At 48.0% G+C, this 24,844-nt stretch overlaps 1 protein-coding gene across 12 annotated transcripts in view; it reads right to left on the reverse strand.

Moving 5' to 3' along the window:
• Positions 1-1,073: 1,073 nt before the first annotated feature.
• The window catches only part of NPRL3 (NPR3 like, GATOR1 complex subunit), a 52,658-nt gene continuing 28,887 nt past the window's right edge, over positions 1,074-24,844 (reverse strand). For 8 of the 12 annotated variants that reach the window (XM_039732399.1, XM_039732408.1, XM_039732398.1 and 5 more), the window contains 7 exons: positions 19,885-20,022; positions 19,025-19,181; positions 17,054-17,160; positions 15,745-15,874; positions 7,960-8,149; positions 6,633-6,825; positions 1,074-1,766 (listed from right to left, as the gene is read on the reverse strand). In XM_039732399.1, the coding sequence (XP_039588333.1) occupies positions 1,601-1,766; positions 6,633-6,825; positions 7,960-8,149; positions 15,745-15,874; positions 17,054-17,160; positions 19,025-19,181; positions 19,885-20,022 (1,081 nt within the window). In that variant the 3' untranslated portion in view covers positions 1,074-1,600. Of the gene's footprint in view, positions 1,767-6,632; positions 7,465-7,959; positions 8,150-15,744; positions 15,875-17,053; positions 17,161-19,024; positions 19,182-19,884; positions 20,023-24,844 lie in introns of those variants that run through there. The other 4 variants (XM_039732401.1, XM_039732402.1, XR_005630217.1 and 1 more) reach the window with 3 other exon arrangements.

Raw genomic sequence — 24,844 nt, forward strand, 5'->3', positions numbered from 1 at the left:
AGGCAGAGACCCCTTCCAACCTCTACCTCTGTCTAATGTCCAGCCTGGAGAACAAGAATGGGTTTTTGTTCATTTTCCCAGCTGCCTTTGAAACCAGTTCAGAACTTAACACTGTGTGAGTCCCCACACAGAGAAAGCACTGGTGCTGGCTTGAGGTACAGAGGAAAAACCTCCAGGATTCAGGGCAGGACTGCAGCCACACTGGGTGGGTGACAGGGACACACCCCCCACCTTAGGGTTCACATATAATAAAAAAGCTCAAGTTTATTTTTAAATACTCTTGTCCCCATCCCATGAAGGAATTTGGTTTAGCCCTTTGGGGCAGCCTTTTTTCTGACTGCAGTAGCTCACCTTGATGCTCAGCTGCTGGGCTGGTTTACACAGGGCCTACAGTGGTGTTGATCTGATTTTTAGGTCAGATACATTTTTTTGCTCTTCTGTACCATCCCTGTTGCAGCTGCAGGGCCAGACTCACTGAAGGGACCCCGAAGAAGCTCCCCAGTGGCTGCTGGAAGGAAAGTCAGCTAAAGCTCCCAGTTTCACCCAGCTGGTGTGGGCAGGTGAAGCTGCTCCTGAGAGCCTGCAGCTCTGGGAAAAGCTCCAGCCTCACACAGCAAGGGTGAGCTGGCACAAGCTGCTGCTGTCCCCAGGCCCTGGCATGTCCCAGGGCTCTCAGCTCTTGTTCTGGGCCTGGCATGGCTGGAGGAGCAGTCCCAAACCAGAGCAGGAATTGCAGCCCTGTATCTCACTTTCCTGCTGGATGGCTTTAACCCAGGCCAGGATCCCTGCCTGGTTCCCTGCAGCCACAGCCATGCTTGTGGAGAGGGACTGGTGGGACAAAACAAGCCCTGGGGGCCAAGCCTGAGTGCCCTCAGCACCAGCCTCTGGGTGGAACAGGTCCCTGAACTTGCAGCTTGGCCAGCACCTTTCATTCCTGCTCAACACCTCCCAGGCACAAACTGGGAAACATGGAAACCCAGGAGCACAGAGGCTGCTTGGTGACAGCCCTGCTCCAACAGACACTTGGGATAAGGCTGTTGGGGTGAGGAGAGAATGAGCTGTGACACAGTGACTGAGTCATTCATTCATGATTTCATGTTTACTTGTGATACTTTGCCTTCCCACCTGTCCTCACCACTGTGAGATCAAACAGAATTCCTGGGTGCCCAGGGGAGCCAGGCCAGCTCCCCTGTGACCTGGAGCAAGGCCATGCATGCTGTGCTGTGGGGACAGGCTCTCATGGCTGAGTGTCCCACAGCCATGCTGGAGAGCACAGGAAGCACTCCCAGTGTCCCCCCAAAGTTCTGCCAGCAGCGCCACAGCAGAACCCTCTTGTCCCACTCTGAGGATCCCTGGGGAGCAGCAGGGCCAGGGAAGGGCTGTGAGTATGGCAGGACAGGAATCCAAGCTGAGCAAGCACGTGCTGTCCTGCAGCAGCCCCTGGAGCCTCGGGGATGCGCTGGGACATCGAGGCAGGATGGGGACAGCGTGCTGTGTGTCACACGGCGAGAAGGAACTGAAACCACCTCCTGAGTCCTAGGCATCCTTCAGACTCTCAGCATGGAGAGCATGGCAGGCTCCTCCCCACGTGCCAGCAGAGTCACTTGAGGAGCGACTGGAACACGGAGATGACGGGGTCCTCGTGGCTGGTGACCACCAGCACGCTGCGGAACTTGTCGAACAGCATCAGCAGCTGCGAGCGCCGCATGTTCTCGTTGTACATGATCTCCTCCAAGTGGTGCCGGCCTCGGAAGTAGTGCAGCAGCCTGCAGGGAGCAGAGCAGGGGAGCACATGGGCCAAAAGCAGCTCAAACTCATACTGCACCCCCAAGGTCTCCTCTCCCATGGCATGCAAATCACGAGGTTGTTTGGGTTATGTCCCTCGTTTGCATGAAAAGGGAATTAAATCATGTCTAGCACAGAAACCCCTGGAAAAGGATGGGACTTGCCCGCTGTGGGGCTTTGCCAAGGTCCTCCTTGGATCATGAGGTTTCTCAGTCTGGGGCATTTCCCAAGACTGTCAATTTTCAACTTAGTTATAATTCCAGAAAGTGAACAAACACAAGTGCCAGTGAGCCTTGAGAAGTCAGGACATGGCAGATTTATTCTGTGCTCTCTTAGCTAAGCCTACACCTGCCCTTTGTCACAGCTCTGCATCAGGGGCCTGGGTACCTGCACTGCCTTTTAGAATTAAGAGCAGTTTTCCCTCACAGCAGCCCAAGGGGCTTTTTAACAGGTCCTGCACCCAGGGTTTGGGCAGCTTGGGTTGTTCCACAACAGGGAGATGGAAATTTTGGTGCTAGGCACCACAGAGAAGCTGTGGGAGTTACAAATCCCCTGAAGCCCAAGCTCAAACCATGCTGGCTTCTTAAATTGCCTATTCTCTTTAAACAGAGAGATACCCCTTTGCTGGCCACCAACATGCTACAGCCATCAGAAAACCTTGGCCCTGCCCACTCAGTCACAGCAGGGCCCACGACAAACAGCAGAAATCCCCCGTGGCTGAGGACCCCTCCCCAGAGTTCCCTCTGAGCCATAACACCAAGGCAGCCCCCTACATGAAGGCTGAGCTTGCTGCTCAGTCTCTTGCCTCAACACCCTCCCAAATGTCACAGCCATGCTGTGACTCAAACACTCCCCACCCCTGAGGGCCCAAAGGCCAGAGTCCCTTCCCAGCTCCACAGCCAGCTGTGGCTGCACATGTGTTCCACATCACACTCTGCTCCAGCAGCCTTTGCTCATGTTCCATTACCCATCTGCAGCTTCATGCCAACTGACTGTAAAATGAGTGCAGATGACATGATCTGTTTTCCAATCCGTTCATGCAGCCCCCGTGCAGGAACAGCCCTCAAAATACACCCAGTATCCACTGGAGCACTCCAGCCTGCTTTGGAGGATGGAGTGGCTCCTGCTTTCCCTGCAAGACCAACACTTGCCTGGCTGCCTCCTGCTGCTCAGGCTGGGCACTCCTGTCACCCACCACCCCCACAGGTGACTGGGAAGGAGTCACCGTGCAGCAAGTGTCCCTCCATCCCATGCCCCACTGCAGTTTTCACCTCTAGCCCAGTGCCACGTGTGTTTCTCTACCACATCCCTCCTGTCCCCCACAAGCTGTCTGTGGGCTCAGAGCAGGATCCTCACTGGCAGCCTGGAGCAGGGCAGCCCCAGCTCTGTGCCAGCTCCTCCTGCTGTTCCCCTGCCAGCTCTCAAGCTGGCACCCGTATGGAGAAGGTCACTGCTCTCTGTACCTGCAGCACAGGCAAACAGAGACAAGCTCCAGTTTTTCCCATGTCCGGGCTGTGCATCTGCCCTTTGCACTGTTCCCACTGGGTGCTGACATGAGGCTCGCTGGCCACCTCCCCTGGGCCAGTGGCCACTGAGAAGTGCTCACTCCCAGGACAGTGTCACTTCTGGGTGTGTCAAAGCCAGGCTGTTCCCACAGGTGTGAACAGAAACATTTGTATTTTACAACTCATCTCACAGTTCACAAAGTGATTTTGGGGATTCCCTGTGCCAGGCCCTTGTGCCCATGTGCTCATACCCTGGCTCAGCTCTCTCCCGTGCAAATGGTACAACCTGGCTTTCCACAGCAACACAGACTGAGCAGTTTGCCAATAAATAAATCCATCTTCTATTCAGAAAGAGTCTGGATTTGTAACTGGTCAAGACTAAATACTTTCCACTCCAATAAAAGCTAGAGAGGATATTAAAGAATATGATAAAAATGCCAGCTGGAAGGCACCCTGAAGTCTAGCCCAGCATCCTGCTCCAGGAGGACTACTGCTAATGCTGTGGAGCTTTTTCAAACCCTTCCAAGACAGAGATCCCTCCACATGCTTGGGCAATCTGTCCTGGGCTGCACCACACTCCCAGGGAAGAGGTTTTCCCAAAAGTCCAGCTAGAATCTACAAGGCTGTCCTTGGGGCTCACAGCTCCAGAGAAGGTGGGCACTGCCTTCACCTCTTTGGGCAGTGAACATTTATGGGACACAATCAGCAGGAGATGGCACTTCCTGGGGCACTGGCACTGTGTCTGAGTCCCTCTGAAGCTGCACAGGTGTGTCTGCTGACAGATGTGCACATGCAGATGCAGAGGTGGAAGATTATTGCTTTCCATTGCTCATCACTGTTTTCCCCTCCTCAAGTTGCAAGAGCTGCCCCTCTAATAGCACTGGAGTGTTCCTACACACTAAAAAGAAAAGAATTCTCTCAGAGCAGCAATTGGAATAAGCTCTCAGAGTAGCTAATAGCATTAGCTGGTTTCTGCCCATGGAGATGTCCCTGCCACTGCCTGAAACCAGAGCAGAAGTGTCCACAGTTCAGTGCTGCCAATGAGCATTCCTCAGTGGAGGGAAGGATCTCACCTCCCAATCTCAGAGCAAGATAAGCCCTGAAAGCAACTCCACACCCATGGCTTGGGAGAGAAGCCATGAGTGAAGCCCCCAGCTTCTTCAGGCTTCAAAAACACTGCTTAATGTGCAGAGAGGAAGGTTTAGTGTACATTACTGAGGATCTAGCTCAAAAAGAACTTTTCTTCTCAAACTTCCTCCTGGATGGACATGCCAATCCTCCTGTAATTGCACCTTAGAAAAGAACTTGGATTTAAATTCCCATTCAGTGTTAGGAGGGTTAATACACCCAATGCTGGAGCCAAGCTTTACTAATTCCTTACTTCCCCTTAAGGTTTCTGCCTTCAAACACGGGCTATGCACAGCCCTGGACAGGCACCAGCACTCTGGGCTGTCTGTGTAACAAGGGACAGGCACTCAGAGGCACCAGCACAGGAAAATGTGCCAGGCTGAGCTTTACTGCAGTGCTGGAAATAGCCCATCCCTCTGTGTGCACACAGCATCCTGGGAAAGGCAAATACCACAGGATATTTGGGGCACCAGTTGTGCATTTATAGCACTTTGCTCTGGAGGCAGCTGTGAGAGCAGAGCTGTTGGCCAGGGCTGGAGCAGTCCCTGCATGAGGGTAATGAGGGAGATCAGCTCCTTCAGGCAGCTTCACCATGGCTTTTTCTCTTTCATTGAGAGCAACAGATTTACTCACTCATCTCTGATGGTTATGACACAAAAAGAGAGAAAATACACCTACAAGTTGTGGTGTGTAAAACCAGCAGTAACCAAGAGGGGCTGGCATGAACATTCCTACACGTGCACTGCAGCATCTGCCCACAGGACCCATCTGTTTATTGTTTATTTATTGTTTAATCTGTTTGTTCCTCACTGTTGCCTCAGAGCACTCTGCACTTGTCAATTCAATCTGTAGTAGACTGGAAATTCTGACCTGGTAAGGCCTGGGGATCTGCAGAAGAACCTGGGGCAGGAGCAAAAGCACAATAAACATCACTCAGCTGCTTTCCCAAAGAAATCAGAGCCATTTCTTGCATCTGCAATTCCAAAGTTCCAAATGGTTCTTTTACCCAGCTGAGGGTATGAGGGGAGCAATCACAACATCCTTTCCTCTCACTAGGACAGCTAAGGATCTGCATTGCCACTGAACTGGTCCAAGGAGTCCCCCACAAATTCTGTCTTAAGATATTAAATATGATTTTGTTGTTACTTTCCTTCCTCAGTGGTTTTGTAATGACTTAGCTGGTAATAAAGAGAGAAACACTTCGGAATTCTCAAGTGGCCAATGTTGCCTCCCAGTCAGAGCATATTCTCTGAAGAGTTGCAGAAGATGAAGGAGACAAATAATTCAGAGAGCAGTAACTACCCACAAGTTCTGAGAGCTCTGTCCAAGTCCCTCAGCTGAACTCTGCCACAGACAAGGAAAGCATTTTCCTGTTACTACAGTTTCCCTGGGCTACCTGCCTGTATCCATCCTAGGGCAAGAACCTGGTTTTCAGGGTATCACCAACTGAATCCAAAATATGGAACAGCTGCAGTCCTTGCCTCAGGTGGTTTTCTGCTCCACAAGTATGAAAATCAGTGGAAGTTGCATTCCAGTGATGCCACTGAGTTTTGAAATCCTTTGGAAGAAAAAGTATTTCCCCCACCTCCCTGCTTCCCAGATGGCTGCTTAGGAAGTCATTCTGCTTTTACCACGTGCAGAACCACACAGTGCCTGGTTTTGTTGAGTGCAAATGTGTAACAACAAAATGTGTGCTACTGATCACACATCCTAATGCCTTTAGCTTAACCAAGCTAAGCAGTGAGCTCTCATCACTGCTAAACACACCTTGGGACACTCTGTAAAAGTATTCAGGCTGGCTCTGTGTCTCATGTTTCCATGGAGTTTACAAACCATAAAATTAAGGAGAGCTGGCTTGGAAATACCAATGGACACAAAATGGCAGCATCAGCATCACTGTGTCTCTGCCTTGCCTGCTTAGATGGGTGTTTTAGGCTGTGCAGTTTTGTGTCTGCCATGTATGGAAAAAGAAAACTGGCAGGACAGTGAGGTCCACCCATCCTCCCTGATGCTCCTTCACACACCCAGGACTCTTTGTTACCAAGTGTTCCTGTGCCACAAATATTAGCTTGTATTACAGATGAAATACAGGAGCAAACCCAAAAGAATCTCTCCTCCAAATCTCCAGGCTAACAGGATTTGCTCAGACTCCACAGCAATCCTTCCATAAAGCAGGGAGGATAAGGAACAATGACTGCATCCTGGCCTGCTCACCTTGCAAACATGCGGAGATCCTCTGGGTTCTGGGCAGCTGGGACGTTCAGGATGGCTTCCCGCTCGTGTTCCAACAGGCTTGCCAGGAGATTCTCTGTCATCCTCTTATTTAGGGGTGAGTCCCCACCAGGTATCAGCTCAGCACTGGAATTATCCATGCTAGGGCTTGTCAGAGTCATGTCATCACTACTGGCTATCAGGACAAGAGAGACACACACATATACACTACATTTTTGTATGCCTCAGCATAAGGATGCAATATTTATCAATTCAGGCTGGTTTTGTGCAGCCTTTCCAACTAATCCCTCTTCTCTGGAGAGCAGAGAAAGTGGCTCTCCAAGTGCTCCATGAATCTGCAATTAGTCATATGACAACACAGCGATTTTCTCAATGGGAAATTCAAATGTTTCAACAGAGTCATCAATTTGTGTGGAAAACTGTACTTCTGGATACCATAAACAGTCCATAAAAACATTTGAAAAGAGAATTCCCAGACAGCTGTGCTGGAATACCATGAAGTGGTAACATGAAAAGCCTAACAGCACAGAAGGTGGGAGCAGGCAGAGAGGCCAAGAAGCAATATCCTCTTGTGAGGGAGCCAGAAAAAGCAGATCACAGACTCATCTGACTCACGTTCCAAGATTTCTGCCCTAATTCATGACTCCAGTAAAGCTCCAAGTTGTACAGAGGATCTCTCCCCTTATCCAAGCCCAGCAGTGTTCTGAGAAGACTGCTCAGAACAGCCCAAGCAGGAAAGTTTGGTGATTTCAGCATTATATCTGACTCATCTTCTTGAAAGAATGCTTTCCTGGAATCACTCTAAAGAATGGCACTGGGGAGATTAAAGAAATCAGGGACACAAACAGAAATCAATCATGTGTGAGAACAAAGCCAGCTCTGTGTCTCCTCAGGTGGCTCTAATGGCTCTACAGCCCACAGAAACCAATGCTGCCTGAAAAAATTCTCTCATTTTCTTTCTGTCCTGAAAACCAGAATCTGCCAGAGGAACACAGGGGATACTTCTGAGTGCAGCAAGGGAGGACAAAGCTACTTTTAAAAACAAAGTACCTCTCATAAAAATCTTTTACACAGCCAGATAAGAATTTGGCAAATTACAAAGCATTAGTTCTTTCTTAAAAAGAAGTCTAACAGCCCCTAGGACTTTCACCAGTGCCCAGCTCTAAATTTAGGGAAGGCTGGACCTAATTAGCAGGTACTGCAGCAAGAGGAGATGTCTCAGTAGCAAGGCCTGATGGCCCTTGGCAGCACTAAGGGAAGCTCTAGAAGCGAGGTGGGGTCTGAACAGCAGAGAAAAGTGTGCTCATACTTGGAGAGCCAAAGCTGAGAGCGTTGGGGGTGCTCAGACTCCGTCCCCCAACCCTGGCAGTGAAGGGCAGGTCCTCATCCTGGGCCCGGAGCTCCTCCTCGTGCGGGGGCACCATCAGGCACACGTAGGTGTGCAGCTGGATCAGGAGCCGGTGCTGCAGCATCCAGATCACCATCTGGATCAGCTGGGTCTGCAGGGGAGACACGAGGGGTTAAACATCTGGGAAATGACATACAGGAGGAAAACGACACACAAAGGGTACACTGGTGAGTAATGAGTCACATGGAAAATGCTTCTAGCCCCACACAAGAGTTTATCTCTTTTCCAGTCACAAAAGGGTGACCAGACACAAACCTTCCTCACACCCAGAGCCTCTGTGGGTGCTTAGGCTGCAGTGGAGCCTTTCATGTTCCACATCTTTATGCAACACTGACCAGCACAGCCTGAAGGAACCTGCCCTGCCCTTGCTCAGCTCCAGACCATTTTGCTGGTTCTACACAAGGGCCACTAAAATAAATCACCAATGGCTTAATCCCACATGGTCAGATTGAAGTGCAGGCTCCTCTACAGAGCCAGAGAGAGGGCAAGGTGATGGGGCAGAGCTGAAGCAACCAGGGCATGTGGCCAGGAGCCCTTTGCTGTCAGGTGGGAAACTGCTGACTAGCCATGGGAGAGCCTCTGGAGACCAGAGCCTGGCAGGGCTGGGCAATGCAGAAGCAGCAGCAGCAGCACAAGCCCTGGCAGGGGACAGCAGGCTGAGCTGCCCAGGAGTCCCCTCTCCATGCAGAGTCACCATCCCTCATTTCACCTCCCTCTGCTACGCAGGGCCAAGCTAATAAAGGCACCTGGGTGTTCAGGCAGGAAAGAGACTCAAAAGCAATGAGGTGTATTAAACATTGCCCAACACCTGCTGGACACCTGCACCAAGGGCAGAGCAAGGGGCAAGTGTTTGTAGGGTCTGCTTTCAGAAATCTGGGAGAAGCCTTCAAATGCATCATTGTCTCTTGATTTCTGCATAAAAAGCCTTTTCATATCACTGCAGGCAACTCTCGTAGCAAAGGGCTCAGAACACAATCACTGACAAGGCTGCTTGGGCATTTCATAGCAACCACCACTGTTTTGGTGAGGCAAACACATGCAGCATGAGCTCAGGCTCAGAAGAAGCTCACTCTGCTGCATTAATCATCAGGGTAACTCGCCAAATCGCAATAAAAGCCCCAAACCCAAGTTCATCAGCCCACATAATTTTCCTTTTTCCATAAATCTGGTAATTCTCAGTTCCTCCTCTCCTATCAAATCACAAAAGAAACCTCTCTGTTTGCAGACAGACCCACACCCTGTCTTTTCAGCAATTACCACTTCTGGGGGCTCAGTGGATTTTAACCTTAAAACTTTTTATCTGGGATTGCCTTCAAACGTCTATTTTTTGGAAAAGCCATAATTCATTTTACATGTTTAACAGAAAATCTACAGAAGAGGAAGGTTGGCAAAAGACACCAAACACATAATGCTTTGCTAACATCTGAAGCCAGCGTGGAAGAGTGAGGTTTACTCCAGCAATTATGCTGCTGAAATCCTTCCTTCCAGATGCAGGCCTGGATGGAAAGATGGCTCATTTATTTTACTTAAATTTCCAACCTGTTGGCACGCAGCGACATCTGATTAGCAAATGAAAGAGGTCTGCACGTTTCAGAGCACAAAACAAGCCTGGAAAAATGCAAGGAGACAGGAAGACAGGCTCTACCAGACCTGCAGAAGCAGTGGGTAGGGCCTGACCCAGACCAGCCTCCCCTGGGCACTCTGGTGGTTCCATGAATTATAAAAATAGCCAGTTTCTTTTGTTGCAGCTCCCTGTGCATGGAGAGTCTAATCCTGCATGTGCACCACCACCTCTACCTCCACACCCTCGTGGAAATCCTAGAAAGCACCCGGAGCCAGCAGCTGGGGCCCAGTGGAACAGGAAGCCAGGCAGCAGTGGTGTTACAGCTTCACAGCCAGAACCTGGCACACACAACCCCTGCCAAACACCTCTGTGCCACCTCTGGGAGGGAGAGCTGGAGATCTGGGACTACCCTGGGAACCAGAGGAAACTCTTCTTCCATCCTGAAGTAAACTTGAACCATCATCACTAGACCAGAGACTGATGATCCCTGACATTTTTCTGTACAATCCAAACTTCAGTAGGAATTTGGTACCTCTTAAAACCCAGTCCTAGAAAAAGCCCAGGTGCTGCAGCATCCTGCACTGGCCCCTGCCATGTGAGGAGCTTTGTGCCACCACTGCAAGTGCCTCACACCTTCCCACTTCCTCTAAATGGGTTTGAACCCCAAATGGGTTTAGGCCCATTTCTTACCAAAGGCAGAAGTGTTTTCACAGATCAGCTCTAGCAGAGGCTTTGCTAACACACCCTGCTGCCTGTGCTTCTGCACACCAGCACTGCATTTCCATCCATTCTGCCTCTGCTCCTCCCAAGCTGCCATGGAGCTCACCCAGGGCTGCAGGAGCAGAGTTTCCCTGCACCATCTGTGCTGTGCTGGCTGGAAATGCTGCTCTTGCCCAGAGGTGCAGGGTTCTCCCTGTGCCTGCTCTCAGGGCATTTCATTAGAGCTGGGCTCCCTGCTGAAGCCACATGGGCTGGGAGCAGCTTTCCAGGCTTCATCCTTCATATACTTCATCCCAGGACTGCTTGCCTCAGTCATGCTCTGGCACAGCAGGAATCCAGAGCCAGCCTTTTTTGGCTGAAGCACCAGGACTGTGATGGAAATATAAAGTGAAACATTTTCTGTTGCTTAATTTAACTACCAATTCAATCTAAATTTTATCCATGTTCCTTTCATGCTTCCTGTCTGCCCGTGCTGCCTCTTTCCAGCCTGCTCAGAGGGGGTCCTGTCTGCTGCAGCAGCCACATCTGGCTTGTTCCTGCTGGCACAGAGCAGCCCAGGGCCATTCCCAGAGCAGTGCCAGGCTGCTGTCATGCAAGGCACTGCTACAATGCCCTGCTCTGTGCTCAGTGGCACAAGCAGAGATGCTGCACTGGCTTCCAAAAACACAGCACTGCACACCAGCCCAGCTGGGCACTTCAGGATGGTCAGAGGAAAGCTCAGCCCCGAGTCCTGGAGGGACAAGATCCAGCATTCCTTATTCTCTGGGGCCATTGTAAAACTCTTGAGAAATGTGTTACATTTCCTGCAAGGATTTTTAAAGGCTGTTTTCTCTTCCAGGCCTAAAAAGTTAAGGATAACTGGGAGCAGCAACAGGTTCAGGAAAGGGAAGGAAAACAGCAGCCTAGAAGCACTCAACCCCAGTTTGTTTCTCACCATGTGAGGAGACAGTGAAAATAGAGCTTGTTTTGCCTACTGAAGCACACAAGCCCCCCTTCTCCAGCCTGGATTATCCAGTTATGTCACACAAATCCCCTTCAAGGTCTGACTGGAGAATTGAGGGCTGCCTTGGCTCAGGATGATGACACCTTCAAAGCCACTGGGGTGCAGGGATGTTTGCCAAAATGTATTACCTTCCTTTAGCATTCAAACCATGCTGTTTCATGGAAAACACATAAGCTATGAAAACTTCTCCCTGTTTTACAGGAAACAGACTCTGCAAACTCCTCCTGATGTAGGATGAAACATTTACTGTCTAACATTGCCATTTTAATCATTAGTTGACAGCTGTGAATTCTCAGCTTAACCATTCCCTCCATTCATGCCTAGCCTGACATATTCTTTTAACTTACTGTGCTCAACCCCTGATTTTATACCCAGTCCAACTGAATATAAATGCATCTTAATCCCACTTCCCTTATTCTGCCAACAATAGCTCCCTAATGCCTTGCAGCAGAGCAGCCCCATGTGCTGCACTGCAGCATGGTTCCCTGAAGACACAGCTGCCCATTCAGGGTGTGCAGGCAGCTCAGCTCCCCTCCCACTCCATCCCCTGACACATTTTCCTGCCTCATTTTCCATCAGCCCTGCACAAAGCTTGACATGTCTGCAGCAGGCACAAGGAAGAGGCCTCATCTCCCTGTGCCTGACTCCCAGCAGGATGGCCCAGAATGACTGAAACAAAAGTGAGAAGTTAAACAGATTTTGTTCAGCAGCAGCTGTCTGCTTTCCCATCTGTTGGGGTTTTTTTCCTGCCCATCAAGAGACAATTAAAGAACCACAATAATAATGACAACGTGCATTATGATAAAGGGGATGGAAATGGGATGCCTAATTCACCTAGGAACACTCCTTACAGGTGAAAAGATCCCTCCTGCTAGTCCATGTTTGTTCAAGGCAGAGAGGTGTTGCAGCTTCTGAAGCAGATAAATTGGCTGAGGTTACAGTGCAGAGCAGAGGAAACCACAATCATCATCCCTAACTCTTGGTTTGCAAAGCACCTTCATGCAGGGTAAAGAAATTTGATGGTGGACAAAGAAATCCTTACCCTGAACAGCAGGCCAAAGCCTCTCCCTGCACCAGCAGCAGTGCCTGGCACAGATCCTGCCAGTCAGACGTGCTGACCTGAAGGCTTTGGGTCACCAGGTGCTCCTGTGCTTTCCCAGGAGGTTTGGAAGGGGTGCACACCCTGCTGAGCAGCCCCAGAGCCCCAGCCCAGCGTGCCCTCTGCACTCACAGCAAGGCTGTGCCACTCAGAGGAGAGCACAGGGCCACGAGCCAACAGCCACAGGCAGCAGAGCAAGGACAGCTTCTTTGGGCTGGGGGGAGAGGAGATGCAAACTGCTTCTCTTCCAGCAAAAACACCAAAAGGCAAGGTGAGTTCCCTTTGCTGTGAGCTCACAGGGTGTGGCTGCACCCTGGTGAGATCCAGGACCAACCCAGGCACTGCAGCAAGTCCTGGTGACGTGACAAGTCACAGTGGAGCTAAGGGACAACTCACTGTGAGATGGGGAGAACAGCTTCTGCTTCCCTCACCCCTGAGCTGCACAGGCTCTGCAGAAATCACCTCCCTCCCTCTGTGCCAGCCCTGGAGCTCACTGGATCTCCCTGAGGGAATTCCACCTGCTAACCTGGCAGAACACTTCTGCAGCTGAAACAGGTTAAATGAACAGAGTCAGGCTGGACAGGAGCAGGAAAGGGAAGAGGGAAGGGAGGAAGGCTCGTGTGTGCACACAGCTGGGAGGGGGGAGGAAAAGCAGGGCCCCAGCTCAACAGCACTGAGATCTCTTGAGGTCAGCTGAGCTGGGGGCTCATCCTCACCCTGCTGCTGTCCCAGGGAACCAAGGGAAACACAGAGAAAGGGAAGCAGCAGGGAGCACTGCGGGGATACCAAAATCTTCTCAACCAACAGATACACACTGGATTCCACTGCAATACACTCTCCTCACCTCAGGCAGGAAAAGAGATCAAGATGACACAATCAAGACTTTCAGTCTGTGGCACAGGGCACAGCTGAGAGCACTGGCAGGCTGGCACACACCTCTCACCTGACACCTCCCACCTACTGGACAGGCAGACAGCAAAAGCAGAACTCTGCCATGCACTCCCAAGGCAGTCCTGTCCTTCATCAGGTTGTTCATATCTCCTACCAGCCAAAAAATACCACAGCACACCAAGTAGAAAAATGTGTCACTTTTTTTTTCATCTACCCAAAGGGATAGAGGAATTCCACTCATGTGATGGTAATTGAACAAAAATAACTTTGTCCCTTTTCAAATCAAGCAATATTCTTGTATAAAAACAGGAGGGGCTCTCAGAGCTCTCCTGTTTCCTATGCTGGGCTTTATTAATGCCTTCTGTATTCTTTACCCATCCAGCAGCACGTGCCAAAAGCAGGGAGGCAATCCCAAGCTTAAGAGAAGAATCAAGTGGGATGGATGCCAGGGATGCCATGAGGCCACAGCAGTTTCTGCAGAAATACACCCCCTCCCACAGTACTGACCCTCAGCACAGTGACCTTCAGGAGCACAAACAGTGCCCTCAGCCTGATGAAAAGCACGAGATAACAGAAAACCACTGGAAATCTTTAAAGCTAAAAAACCTCACATCCCCTAAAAAACCTCACATCCCCTCCTGTGCACACAAAGAACAAAACTACAGAGAGAAGTCCCAACTTTGCTATTTTTTTAAAGGCAAAGTGAATACATTTTGACAATATTTACAGTTCAGAGTACAACAGCTTTTATCACAGCACAGTGGAACAAAAGCCCACCCACATTTCATGAGATTAATTGCTGTATTGATTAGATCTTTTGTAATTACAAAGCCTGACCACTTCAGGACAGGGATTGGAGTCACGTCTCTTAAAAGACTGAAAAACAAAAAAATAATACAAGAAGTCCAACATAGGTAAATCAAGTAGAAGAGAATGTACTGATACAAAAATATATAAAAACTCGCTCTAATCTAAACTTCCCTAAGAACTGTCACACTTTGCTTTACCAAAAAGCCACAGCTTTTCCCAGCATCATCCTCCATCCTTCCCATAAGGCTGAAAGGAGGATGAAAGCAAGCTGTGCTGGTGATCCTTAGGACCCCACCACAGACAGGTGAGCAGCAGGGGGAAGGGACACACTCTAAAAAACACTTGAGCACTCCATCAGCTCTGGTGAGCATTTATTGCACCCTTGTTTCAAGGCAAAACTGCAGCACTAAGTGACAGACATTTATTTATGTATTTTAAACAAAAGTAGGACGTCTGAGAACAACCAGAACTATTGAAGGAGAAGTATTAAGGCAAGTAATTAATTTTAAAAGGATTACTGAGAATGTCTCCTGATGCTACTGCAGCTATAATAAAATTAATGCTATGACTTCACCTTCAATTTTCAGGATACTTATTTGTCTGTAACTAGAGTGGAGTCCTGCTCTTCCCCTGCCTCCCAAGGCTGCAGCTGACCAGTACATGCTACTGGAATTAGACCTACATCATTACTTATTTTTATCTCTGATCATCATCTCTGTGAACCTGTAATTACAGCCAATCCTTCCCTCACAGCTGTGCTGGAGTGCACAGGTGATGGAAATCTTCTCTCTATCTGAGCAGGGGCTAAAGCCATGGAGCCACCAAGGCACCCAAGTCTGAAGGCCAGAAACAAACACCACGAGAGCCAGCCAAAGAACTCTGCCTGTGCTTCCTTTGCCACTCTGAGCCACAGCCAGAGGGCCAGGCTCCTCCATCTGGGAACAGAGCAGAGTCAGCCAGGAGACCTCACTTTATTGAGTTCCTTCCTGTGTTCCACCAGTTCCCAGAAATGCCACAAGCCATGATCGATGCACAAGCAAAACAGCTCACAAATCCCAAATCCATATTTTATTAACACAGTTCTTTACTCTCAGAAGCTAATGCAGTGACACGTGGACTTCTGCTGACCCCATGCTGAGCCTGCTTCCTCCAAAAGCCTTTTAACAATTCCAGTTTTACAGCAAAACCAAGTGAACAGACAGATTGCTTTTAAAAACAGATTGGGAGCTTGGAGCAGATGGAATAGAATAAAATCAAATGTGATTGAGAGGAATCCACAAACTTGATTCAGCCCTACCAATTGGTAACAGCTTGGAACAGACCAAATGGAGTTTCAGTTTTCCCTACTACATCACACCATGAAAAGAAACGTTCTAATACTTCTTTTAGGACTGTGCTTTTCCAGCACCGAGCATCCTCTCACCTTGAACATCCCCGCAGCTTTTTGGCACGAGGACATAAAACAATAAATCATAAGGCTGCAAACACAGTAACTGGAACTTGTAAATGTGCAACAGCAGCTCCTGGGCGAGTGCTCCAGGAGCAGCAGCATCCCTTGTGAGCAGCAGAACAAGGAGCTCTGGGCAGGGCCCAGCTCACCTCCTGCACGGGCGGTGCCAGCGGGTTCTTGAACTCGGACAGGGACACGGGGAGGGAGAACTTGGCCAGCATGGAGGGCAGGTTGTGACCCCGGAACTGGCAGGAGAAGGCGTCTGCCAGGGGAGAGTACCTGCAGCAGAGAGGCAAAGGCACAGGTCAGCTCTGTAGTGCTGCTCAGGGTAACTGTGATCCAGCTAAGCACTGCAGAAGGGCCAATTCCCAAGTGTAATATTCCCTGTGATCCAGAAAACCCCTAAGCATAGCTGATGGCGTGTTGTGTCCTGCAGAAGCCAGCCAGGAGCTCTGCACTTCCACCTCAGCCTTACATTCAGCTCCAGCGTTTCATTCAAGGCTGGAGGGGATCCAGAGGAGAAAAGTGGAAGTGATAAAAAGTCCAGACCTGTGCAGCCTCTGGTGAAAGGGACAGAGCTTGGGCAGGGCTGGGCAGGATACACAACCTCTGAATGTGCCAACTGCAGCTGCAGATGTGGCTGTGCCCCCTCCCTGTGCTGACAGGTCAAGAAATGTGACTGAACAAAGTGAAAGACAATCAAGTTAAATATCACGAAAACTGTCTGTCTTAGCATTTCCATCTCCAAAGGTTTTCAGGAACAGCACTGCCATATTTGACACAGGCACAGTTGTTGCTGAATGACCTCAAGGTCCCTTCCAGCCCTATTTTTATACTTCCATCATCAAAGTTTTGATTTAAAACTATTTTCCTATAACTGAGTTCCAAACAGACTCTAAAGCGTCTCAAAATCCAACAGAGGAAGGGTTGCCAATCTTCAGCCAAGCAAAAATACCCTCCCCTGCCTCCACATCTTGCTTGCAGTGGCTCTGCCTGCTCCCCAAATGGCCATGGTGCCTTCTGTCTGTGACAAGGCACACAGCATGGAATGGCAGCATGTGAAACAACACAATGGCAACTTTTGCTACTTTTGATTCATGTCAGCTACACAGAGAGCCCTACAAACCATGCCTTTAACTTAATCATAAAGTATTTCAGTTTGTAAGTGTTCCCATATTGGATATTTAGTGAGCAGGACTACTGAAAATACTGACAGCAGCTCCACAGGGTAAATATTGCTTCCAGGGCCCTCACCAGCACAGAGGAATATTGATCTGCTCTGCTGCTCCTCCCTGCCCACACTGGCTGTGCAAGTTCAGGCTCACGTAATGGTTTGTGTTTTGCACAGTCTCAACAAATTCATGAAGAAAGATCCCACTCTGTATCCAGTCAGGGAAGGAAAGTGCATCTGCACTCCTCAGCACTGTGCTGTCACCAACACATTTTCCTTCTACTTACAGGCAGACACTGGCATTTGGAGAAAGCATGTAGACATTGTTTTCACAAAGAGGATAAATAATAATTGCTTTGCCCCAGTAAACAAGATGTGCTGCAAGCTGGAAAACCTGTATTGAGAAAACAGGGAAAAATTAGGGGAGCAAAATCAATATACAAACTCTCAGCAAGCGTTGCATACAACAACAAAAAGGTCTCGTTTGAATTGAAATGAAAGAAAAATGTTCCATCCTTTCACCCTGCCTTCAGAATAAATTCATGGTTTAATATAACATGTGGCAGATCAAAAAGCATTTGACAAGGTTATGAATTTCCAGAGATTCGCTTCACATTTCTAAGCGACTTAGTATTTCCTGCCTCAAAGGAGTTCCTTCAAACTGTATCAATAGAAGTTTAGTTTCTTTTCATGCACCTCAAAACTATATTGCTTTATGCACAAAATGCATTGTGTTAAACATGAAAAATAAAACAAAAGAATCAGCTTCTACTATGACAGAAACATAAAGGAAACCAATACTGCCTTTTTACTGCACGGAGGTATTTCAGTAATGAACTACATAAAGTATTTTAATGTGTTAAACAAGTCAGTGGTTGCTAATGGCTCTGGAAAAGCCACATAAATAGTGTCTACAAGACATAAAATCCAGCCTGTATCATTAGATGCATTTAACTGTGCTTTTTTGTGGAGAACAAAACTACAGAAGCAGTAGGGAATTTCCAGAGTTCATCCCATAGCCAAGTAACACCACAGACCACTGCAGGCAGACCTGGAGTTTTATTACAAAGCAGGACCTTTCCCTTGGAACAGGAGAAGGCACTGACCTATGGCCAGGAGAACATGTGATGATGAGCTGTGCTTCCCCTGTCACACAGAGCACAGGTTGTGTCCCTGGGTCTGGATGGACCCTTAGGAGCATGGAGCAGCCCTTCCCTCTCTGGGATCAGCTCATGTAATCATCCCAAATGATCACAGTCATCCACAGGGGTCTCAGTGGCCTCACAACTCTTATGAGTCTCATCCCTCCACTGGCACAAACTTCCCTTTCCAAGGGCTCATCACGTCACCTCCAGCAATTCAGATTTGAGAGCTGGCTGTCACTGCTGGAAGGGCATTTGGAAAGAGCTACTGGCTTGGGGACACCGGCTCAAAGTCTTTGCCCAAGCCTAAAATAAATCTCCTTCCCATGACTGCCAAGTCTGTGCACTAATGGACTAAGGGAAATGGATGGGAAGCTTTGTACAGGCATTCCCAAGTCTTCAGTAAAAAAGACCTTGGCAGCTCCAGGGGTACCTGGCCTTGGCAGCTGTAAACCTGCACTTGCATTTTGGGTGCTTCATTTGCATGGAGACATCAACGTGGCAGAACCACTGTGGTGTCAGCCAGGAGTACAACCTGCTCTGGTTTAACTACCAAACAGGAGGCACAGAGCAGACAGAGCCACTCTCCTCAGAGGGACACGGGGACAGTCCTGAGGCAACACACACAAGGAGAACAATGGGAAATTCCATTAGATAAGGGGAAAGGTTTCACTCTATGCTGGACCAGAGAGGCTGTGCAAGGCAGCCCTGGAGGTGCTCACAAGTTTTTCATCAACCTGGTTTAATGGACTTGTCCTGAGCAGTGGTGAGGACTAGAGCCCCCCAGGATGGGGACTGGAGACCCCCAGGATGGGGACCAGAGACACCTGGGATGGGGATCAGAGACACCTGGGGTGGGGACTAGAGACCCCTGGGATGGGGACCAGAGACTCCCAGGATGGGGATTCTCATCCAAGACTGTGGCTGCAGGGCTGCCCAGCACTGTCCCTTTGTTTCTGCAGCCTTTCCCAGGCTCCAGGGCTGGTACCTTCTCCCTGCTCTCTGCTCACACCGAGGGAGCTGCCGTGCTCCTGCCCCCCACGAGCCCATGGGCACACAGGAGGAAACACCTCGTGATTTAAAGAGCTCTCAGCAGCTGCTGACAGCTCCCCGTACCTGCAGCAATGCCAAGTCAGCATCTTGAGCCAGTTGCTGCAAATTCTTCACAGCAGAGGTAGTTTTAATTACTCTCACCAGGGCAGGAGAGCAGTCCAACGGGAGCTCATTAAGCAATGACTTCTCATCATTTAAAAGTAATAAGGCATGGTAAGGCCTGCAGAAAAATAGAATACATTTGCACAGTAAACTGCAGTTTTTCCTGAAGGCTTTGTTATTCCCACACCACGATACCTGGGGTCAATGTAATGGTAAAAAAAGAATTTCTAATATCATCCTTTTGCTCTAACTGGGTTCAAAATCAGTTTATTTTTGTGTTACAGCATAATAGGCTCCCTGTGAAAAGGAGACAGAGGGTTATATGGTAACTGGATATACCAGTGACAAGGAAAAAAGACTGCACTGCATTGGCACACAATTGAGAACAAGTCTGAAAACTGCCCATCTGCATTACTGAAATAGAATGGAGTAGAAGAAAGGAAGAAAGCAAAAGTTAATTACTTTTCCAGATAAACAAACACAGGAAATAAGGTACCATAGGACCAGGGCCCTCTTTCTTCCAAAAGCAGAATTACTTCTGGACCAACAGATTAAAATGAACACACAATTCCTGGCTGCGAGCAGTGCAGGCCACTCCTGCAGCATCCCCTCAGTACAACCCCCTAAAGTGAACACCAAGGCTGTGGCTTCCAAGCACCATGAATCCAGCAGCACCACAGAGCCACAGCAGCAGCTCCAGGGAGCTCTGGCTGCTCCACAGCCCAGTGACACCATCCCCCAGAGCCACCCCAGACATCTGCAGCATCACAGGAACAGGAGTAAGGACTGGGCACGCTCTGAGGGGCAGAGCTTGCTCTTACCTGATGGATTTCAGACTTCTCTCAATTGCTTCTGGGGGTATGAAGTTGGTGGCAACATAGTGGATTTTGTGAGGAAGGCAGAAACTCACTTCCAGCCAGTTGTTGATGTGTAAACGAACCACCCCTGTCGTGCAGAGACTAAAATAGGAAGGCAATCAATCCACACAGCATTTACCCTGAATCACAAATGAAAACAGTGGTCCAGGGTCACCCCTGCACAGAGATCAGAGCAGGACAGGAAAAGACTGAATGCACCCTGTCTGTCCCCAGGCTGGCTGAGGACCAGCTGACTCCTGCCTGCAAGGGCCCCCACAGCTGGACACACAGAGCACCATCCCCTAGAGCATTTTGAGGGACTTCACCACTGACCTTCTGCTCCCTCTGCCCTTAACATTGCAGCAGTGTCTCAAGTTAAAAAAGTTTATTCAAGATCCACTGCAAGGCAAAGGAAAATTCTCTAGGCCAAAGCTGCAAAGGGCAAAGATGAACTGGGCACAATGTTTTCACCTCCAATTTCCACCTTCCCCTCCAAGCAAAAAGAAAAGAGGATGTCTGTGCTGGGCAAGCAGCACATTTCCACAATAACAGCCTGCTTGTGTTCTGCTTAGGTTGTTTGCTTCCTTACTAACCTGTTCCTGCTTGTCACATGAAATCACAAACGTGCTGTTACATGGTTTCTTCATTCTAGGAAACCACAGGGACTGAGCTAAACCCTTCAGCTGACTCCAGACAACAGGACTGGAGTGGAAGCAATGGATGTTCCAGGAATAATAAAGACAATAAAGTCAGACCCTGGAGCTCAGCCTGAAAGCAACAATAAGCCTCTTCTACTGAAAAAATAAAATCAAAAAAGCTGGAGATTAGAGCCAGGATCATCATTCAGGTGCTTTTACAGAAGTCTGCAAATCTAGATAAGAGATGGAATACACCTCAGGAGGGAACTATATTTACTTAAAATGGGGAATGTACCATAAGGAGCTAAGGCAGCACCACCCTGCAAACCCTCACAATATTCCCATTCCACAGGCAGGGAATGCTGGCCTGGGAACAGCTGTGCTGGGAGGAAGCAGCAAGGCCCACCACACCTTTTCATGAGTTAGGAACACATAAACTAATCAATCTCAAGCTCTACACATGAGAATTGAATTTGTCAATGCCCTTCAATTTTAAACTTTCTTTCCAAATAATGCTTTTGGCTTAAAATCAAATTTCAAAGTTTGCACTCTGAAAATACCAGCCTGAATTTTAAATTCAAAGTGTGTTGAGACTCGCAATTTGACTTTTGTGTCAATACTTGCCATGAATTTTCCCCTCTACACAAAACAGATTAAAAACCATGCCAGCAACAGGCCAGGAGCAAATACACGTCTGGAAAAGTCTTTATTTATAACCAGCATTGAACTGCAGGCCACAAACTAACATGCTCTTATTCAAGCTCACCTGGCTGTGCAGAGGGTTTGGAGAGAGCAGAAATTTCAGCTTTAAACAAAAACATTGGGTAGCTTTGGCTGCTGGTGCAACTACTCACCAAACCACAACAGAGTGGTGAGAGAGCAAACAGCATCCCCTCCCACCTCGCACATGACCAGACTCATTGGGGAACATCTCACTGCACACAACACTTTCCAAAAGGTTTTGTTCTCAAATCTTGCATGGAACTCTGGAAAATGCTGCTTTTTCAAGCTGCAAATGGAGCAGATACCGTGTGTTTTCCTCTTTTTAAAAGGCACTGAGAGGGTGAATCCAGTGTCCCTCTGGCCCCACCAGCTCTGATCTGCTCAGAGGCTCCCAGCCCTGAAGGAACATGCAAAGCACAAACACCTCTGCTTTAGTTCCTCAAATGCTGCAGCTCCAGTAACACTGCTTACCCCACCACAAACAACTGACAGATAAAGCTGGATTCCCTCAAAATACATCAGGGAAAGGGCTGAAGCTGTGGGTATCCACACCATCTCCCAGGCCAAATCCTCACAAGGGGAAACATGGCAATGAAGGAATGGGACAAGACAGTTCAGAGACCACCCGAAAGCTCTTGGGGCTGTAAAAACAGGTTACCCAAAGCAGCAGAGATACATGAAAGCATGAAACACTTGCAGGGTCATTTTCCCTGCAGAGTTTGACATTCACACAAAGATCCAGTTGGTTCCTTTCATTGTTTGGTCCAAGTGCACTAAGGCAAAAGCTTTAATTACATAATTACACTCTCCACAGCATAATTTTGTCTACAGTGCACTGTACAATAAGAGCCTAGAATTAAAGACAACAAGAGAACCAGATTTTCAGTTCTGATCTGGATCTTAATTTTATTCTTCTGCATTTGCATTCGGCTGTACAATTTCCAGCCTTCATTATAGCTTTATGAACACAATTTCTCCCTCACCTGCCCCTCCTTGGATGGAAAAGAATTAAGTGTCTGTAATTTGACAAGGAACAAGCTACACCCTCCAGCAGCAACACTTGCAACTGCCCTTGGCCAGCCAGCAGAGTCAAATAATGTCCCCAGCATAGACACAAACATTCAGGCAATAGGATATTAAACCTCCAAGACATTTTAGTCAATAAAAACTTTGTTTCAACATTTTTTTTTTTAATCTCTAGTTGGTAACACCTGATGAGCGATCTGAGGGATACATGGCCAAGGATCAGGATGATCAGATAACAGAGCTTAAAACTGAGACAGGGAGAGGCAAACAGGAAAAAGCTGTTTAATGTCTCTCCATCATAAGGCCCATGAGACATCTCATGATACAAGAAGGAGCAAAGTTCAGAAGAAACAGAAAGAAACACAAAAAATAGTTAAAGCCATGGACCTCCTTATCAGAGGATGCTGGGGTTGTTCAATATTTGCTCTGGCTCACAGGACTGTGGGCTAATTCTGGGAAGTGAGATCAGCTGAAAGCTGCTGAATGTACAGAAACCCCTCCAGAGCTGCAGGAAGCTGGGGAATATTTTAGGGATTATCAATGCTCTTTTGCTCTATTCGGCTGTGTCCTGAACTGTGAGCTACTGCCCCAAAATGAAAACATGAAAATTTACCAGCACCTCCCAGAACTGCAGCCTTTTCCATAACTGCTAGCAAAACAAAGAAATCCGGCAAAACAAAGAAAAGAGTTATGAATTCTTACATATACACACCTCCTATCACATCTATCCTGTTTATATCAGAAATTAGCCCCACATTTTTGAGCGTGGTGGAGGTGAGTGTGTAGCTTTGGAGTTTGCTTTTTCCTAGAGGTTGTGACTACTCAGAGCTTTGAAATGATTTCACATTTCCTTATAAAGGACAAAAGGCTGTCCTTTGATAAATAACTGTAGTTGAACTATATTTTACGGCACAGCCACAGAAATAACATTAAGTCTCATAGAATTATTCCCTGAGCTGAGATGGGCTAGATCTACCACACAGTTGAGTCCCACTAGGCTAAAAATTTATAAAGGCTCTTTCTGTACTAAAAAGAAAATACAAACAATCCAAACCTCCCCAAAAACCTCTCCATACTTTCACTTTTATTCCAATGCAAAACTAATAGAAATTTGCTAGAACCAGACAGGCAGTTAGTAACTATCAAGCTCACATATTATCTACAGTTGCAGATAAAACTATGTGAAAGCTCCTCAAAAGAGACACGTATTGTAACACCAGTAATTTTTTCAGCACTGGAAGTCCTGAAAACTTTCCTGGGCCTAAACACCATTTCTTTCTGTTCCACACCAATGCTTCAGTTTGGGGACGAGATGAAGACTCAATTTTCTGAATTAATCAAAAAGAAACATTCTAGTTCTCTCCATTAGAGACAAAATGTCCCAGGGAGTAGAAGCTGAAAGCCTCTGAGCTGTCAGTGTTAATACCACTCCACTGCTAGTCAAGATGTCCTGGGTACTGATCCTGCCTTATGAACACAAGCATCTCATTCAAAACCAAGGAACACTTTGAAGGACAGAAATATTCCTCTACTTGTGGTTTTGCACAAACCAACTTGCTCAGGGACATGTTGGGTCTTGCCTGAAATACCTCAGCACCATCTACAGGAAGCCAAGGGCTCGACAGCACCTCTGGAGCAGCCCTGGAAATTGGGCTGGAAAGGCAGAAATCAGCAGGCACTTGGAAATGCTGGTTGGAGCAAATCTAAAACGGAGAGCTGGGCTCCATCTGCAATTCAAAGTGCTCTCTCCACTCCACTGGCTGCTCTCCTACAGCCAAAGGCTATGCCAGAAGTCTCTGTAAATTCAGAACAGCACATTGTCACTGCATGCATCCGAAGGTTTGCCCTTCCCAGCACTCCCTTCTCCTTTAAAAGCAACAGAGCAAATCTTTCCATCTTCCCTCTGAGGTCATTCACACTCCTCCACACTCTCTAGGTGGCCTAAATCCCTCTTGAAATGTGGTGTCCAAACTGGATTAAATAGTCATTACAGCAGGAGTTTTACAACTGTGAGCAGGATTGGTGCCTATCTTACAGACAAGACTTATTTTATGCATTCTTGTCTATCTGGTTTTTTTGGTAATCCCATGTCACTTATGACTAACCCTCACTTCACAGAAGACCACACAGATTTCACTCCAGAGCTGCTGCCACACAGGAATAATTAATTCATCCTGGAGAAAATTGTATTTCTAGAACCCTTTTTCTACCTTACTAAAAAGTAATTTTAAATTTATGCCTGCCTGGCAAGGTGCTGCAGCTCCTCCCAGCTGATCTGACTGCAGGTATAACAAGCATATTTCCTATGCTCTCATATGAAGTATTAATAGAAAAACCCTGCAGAACATCTCCTTATCACCCGACAGCACTGTCAGCTCCTTTTCAAGTACAACTTTCCAATCAAGCACACAAGCACTTCAGATTTTTACCAACACCAATAAGGTCTTACATTTGCTTTTGACAGTGCCATACAAAAGTGTCAAAATCCAACTTGCATCACTTCTTCCCCACTCACAATAAGGGAGAAACTGCCTTGT

The sequence above is a fragment of the Passer montanus genome, unplaced genomic scaffold (assembly GCF_014805655.1).
Source record: "Passer montanus isolate IOZ18808 unplaced genomic scaffold, ASM1480565v1 scaffold8, whole genome shotgun sequence".
NCBI classification, from domain to species: Eukaryota; Metazoa; Chordata; class Aves; order Passeriformes; family Passeridae; genus Passer; species Passer montanus.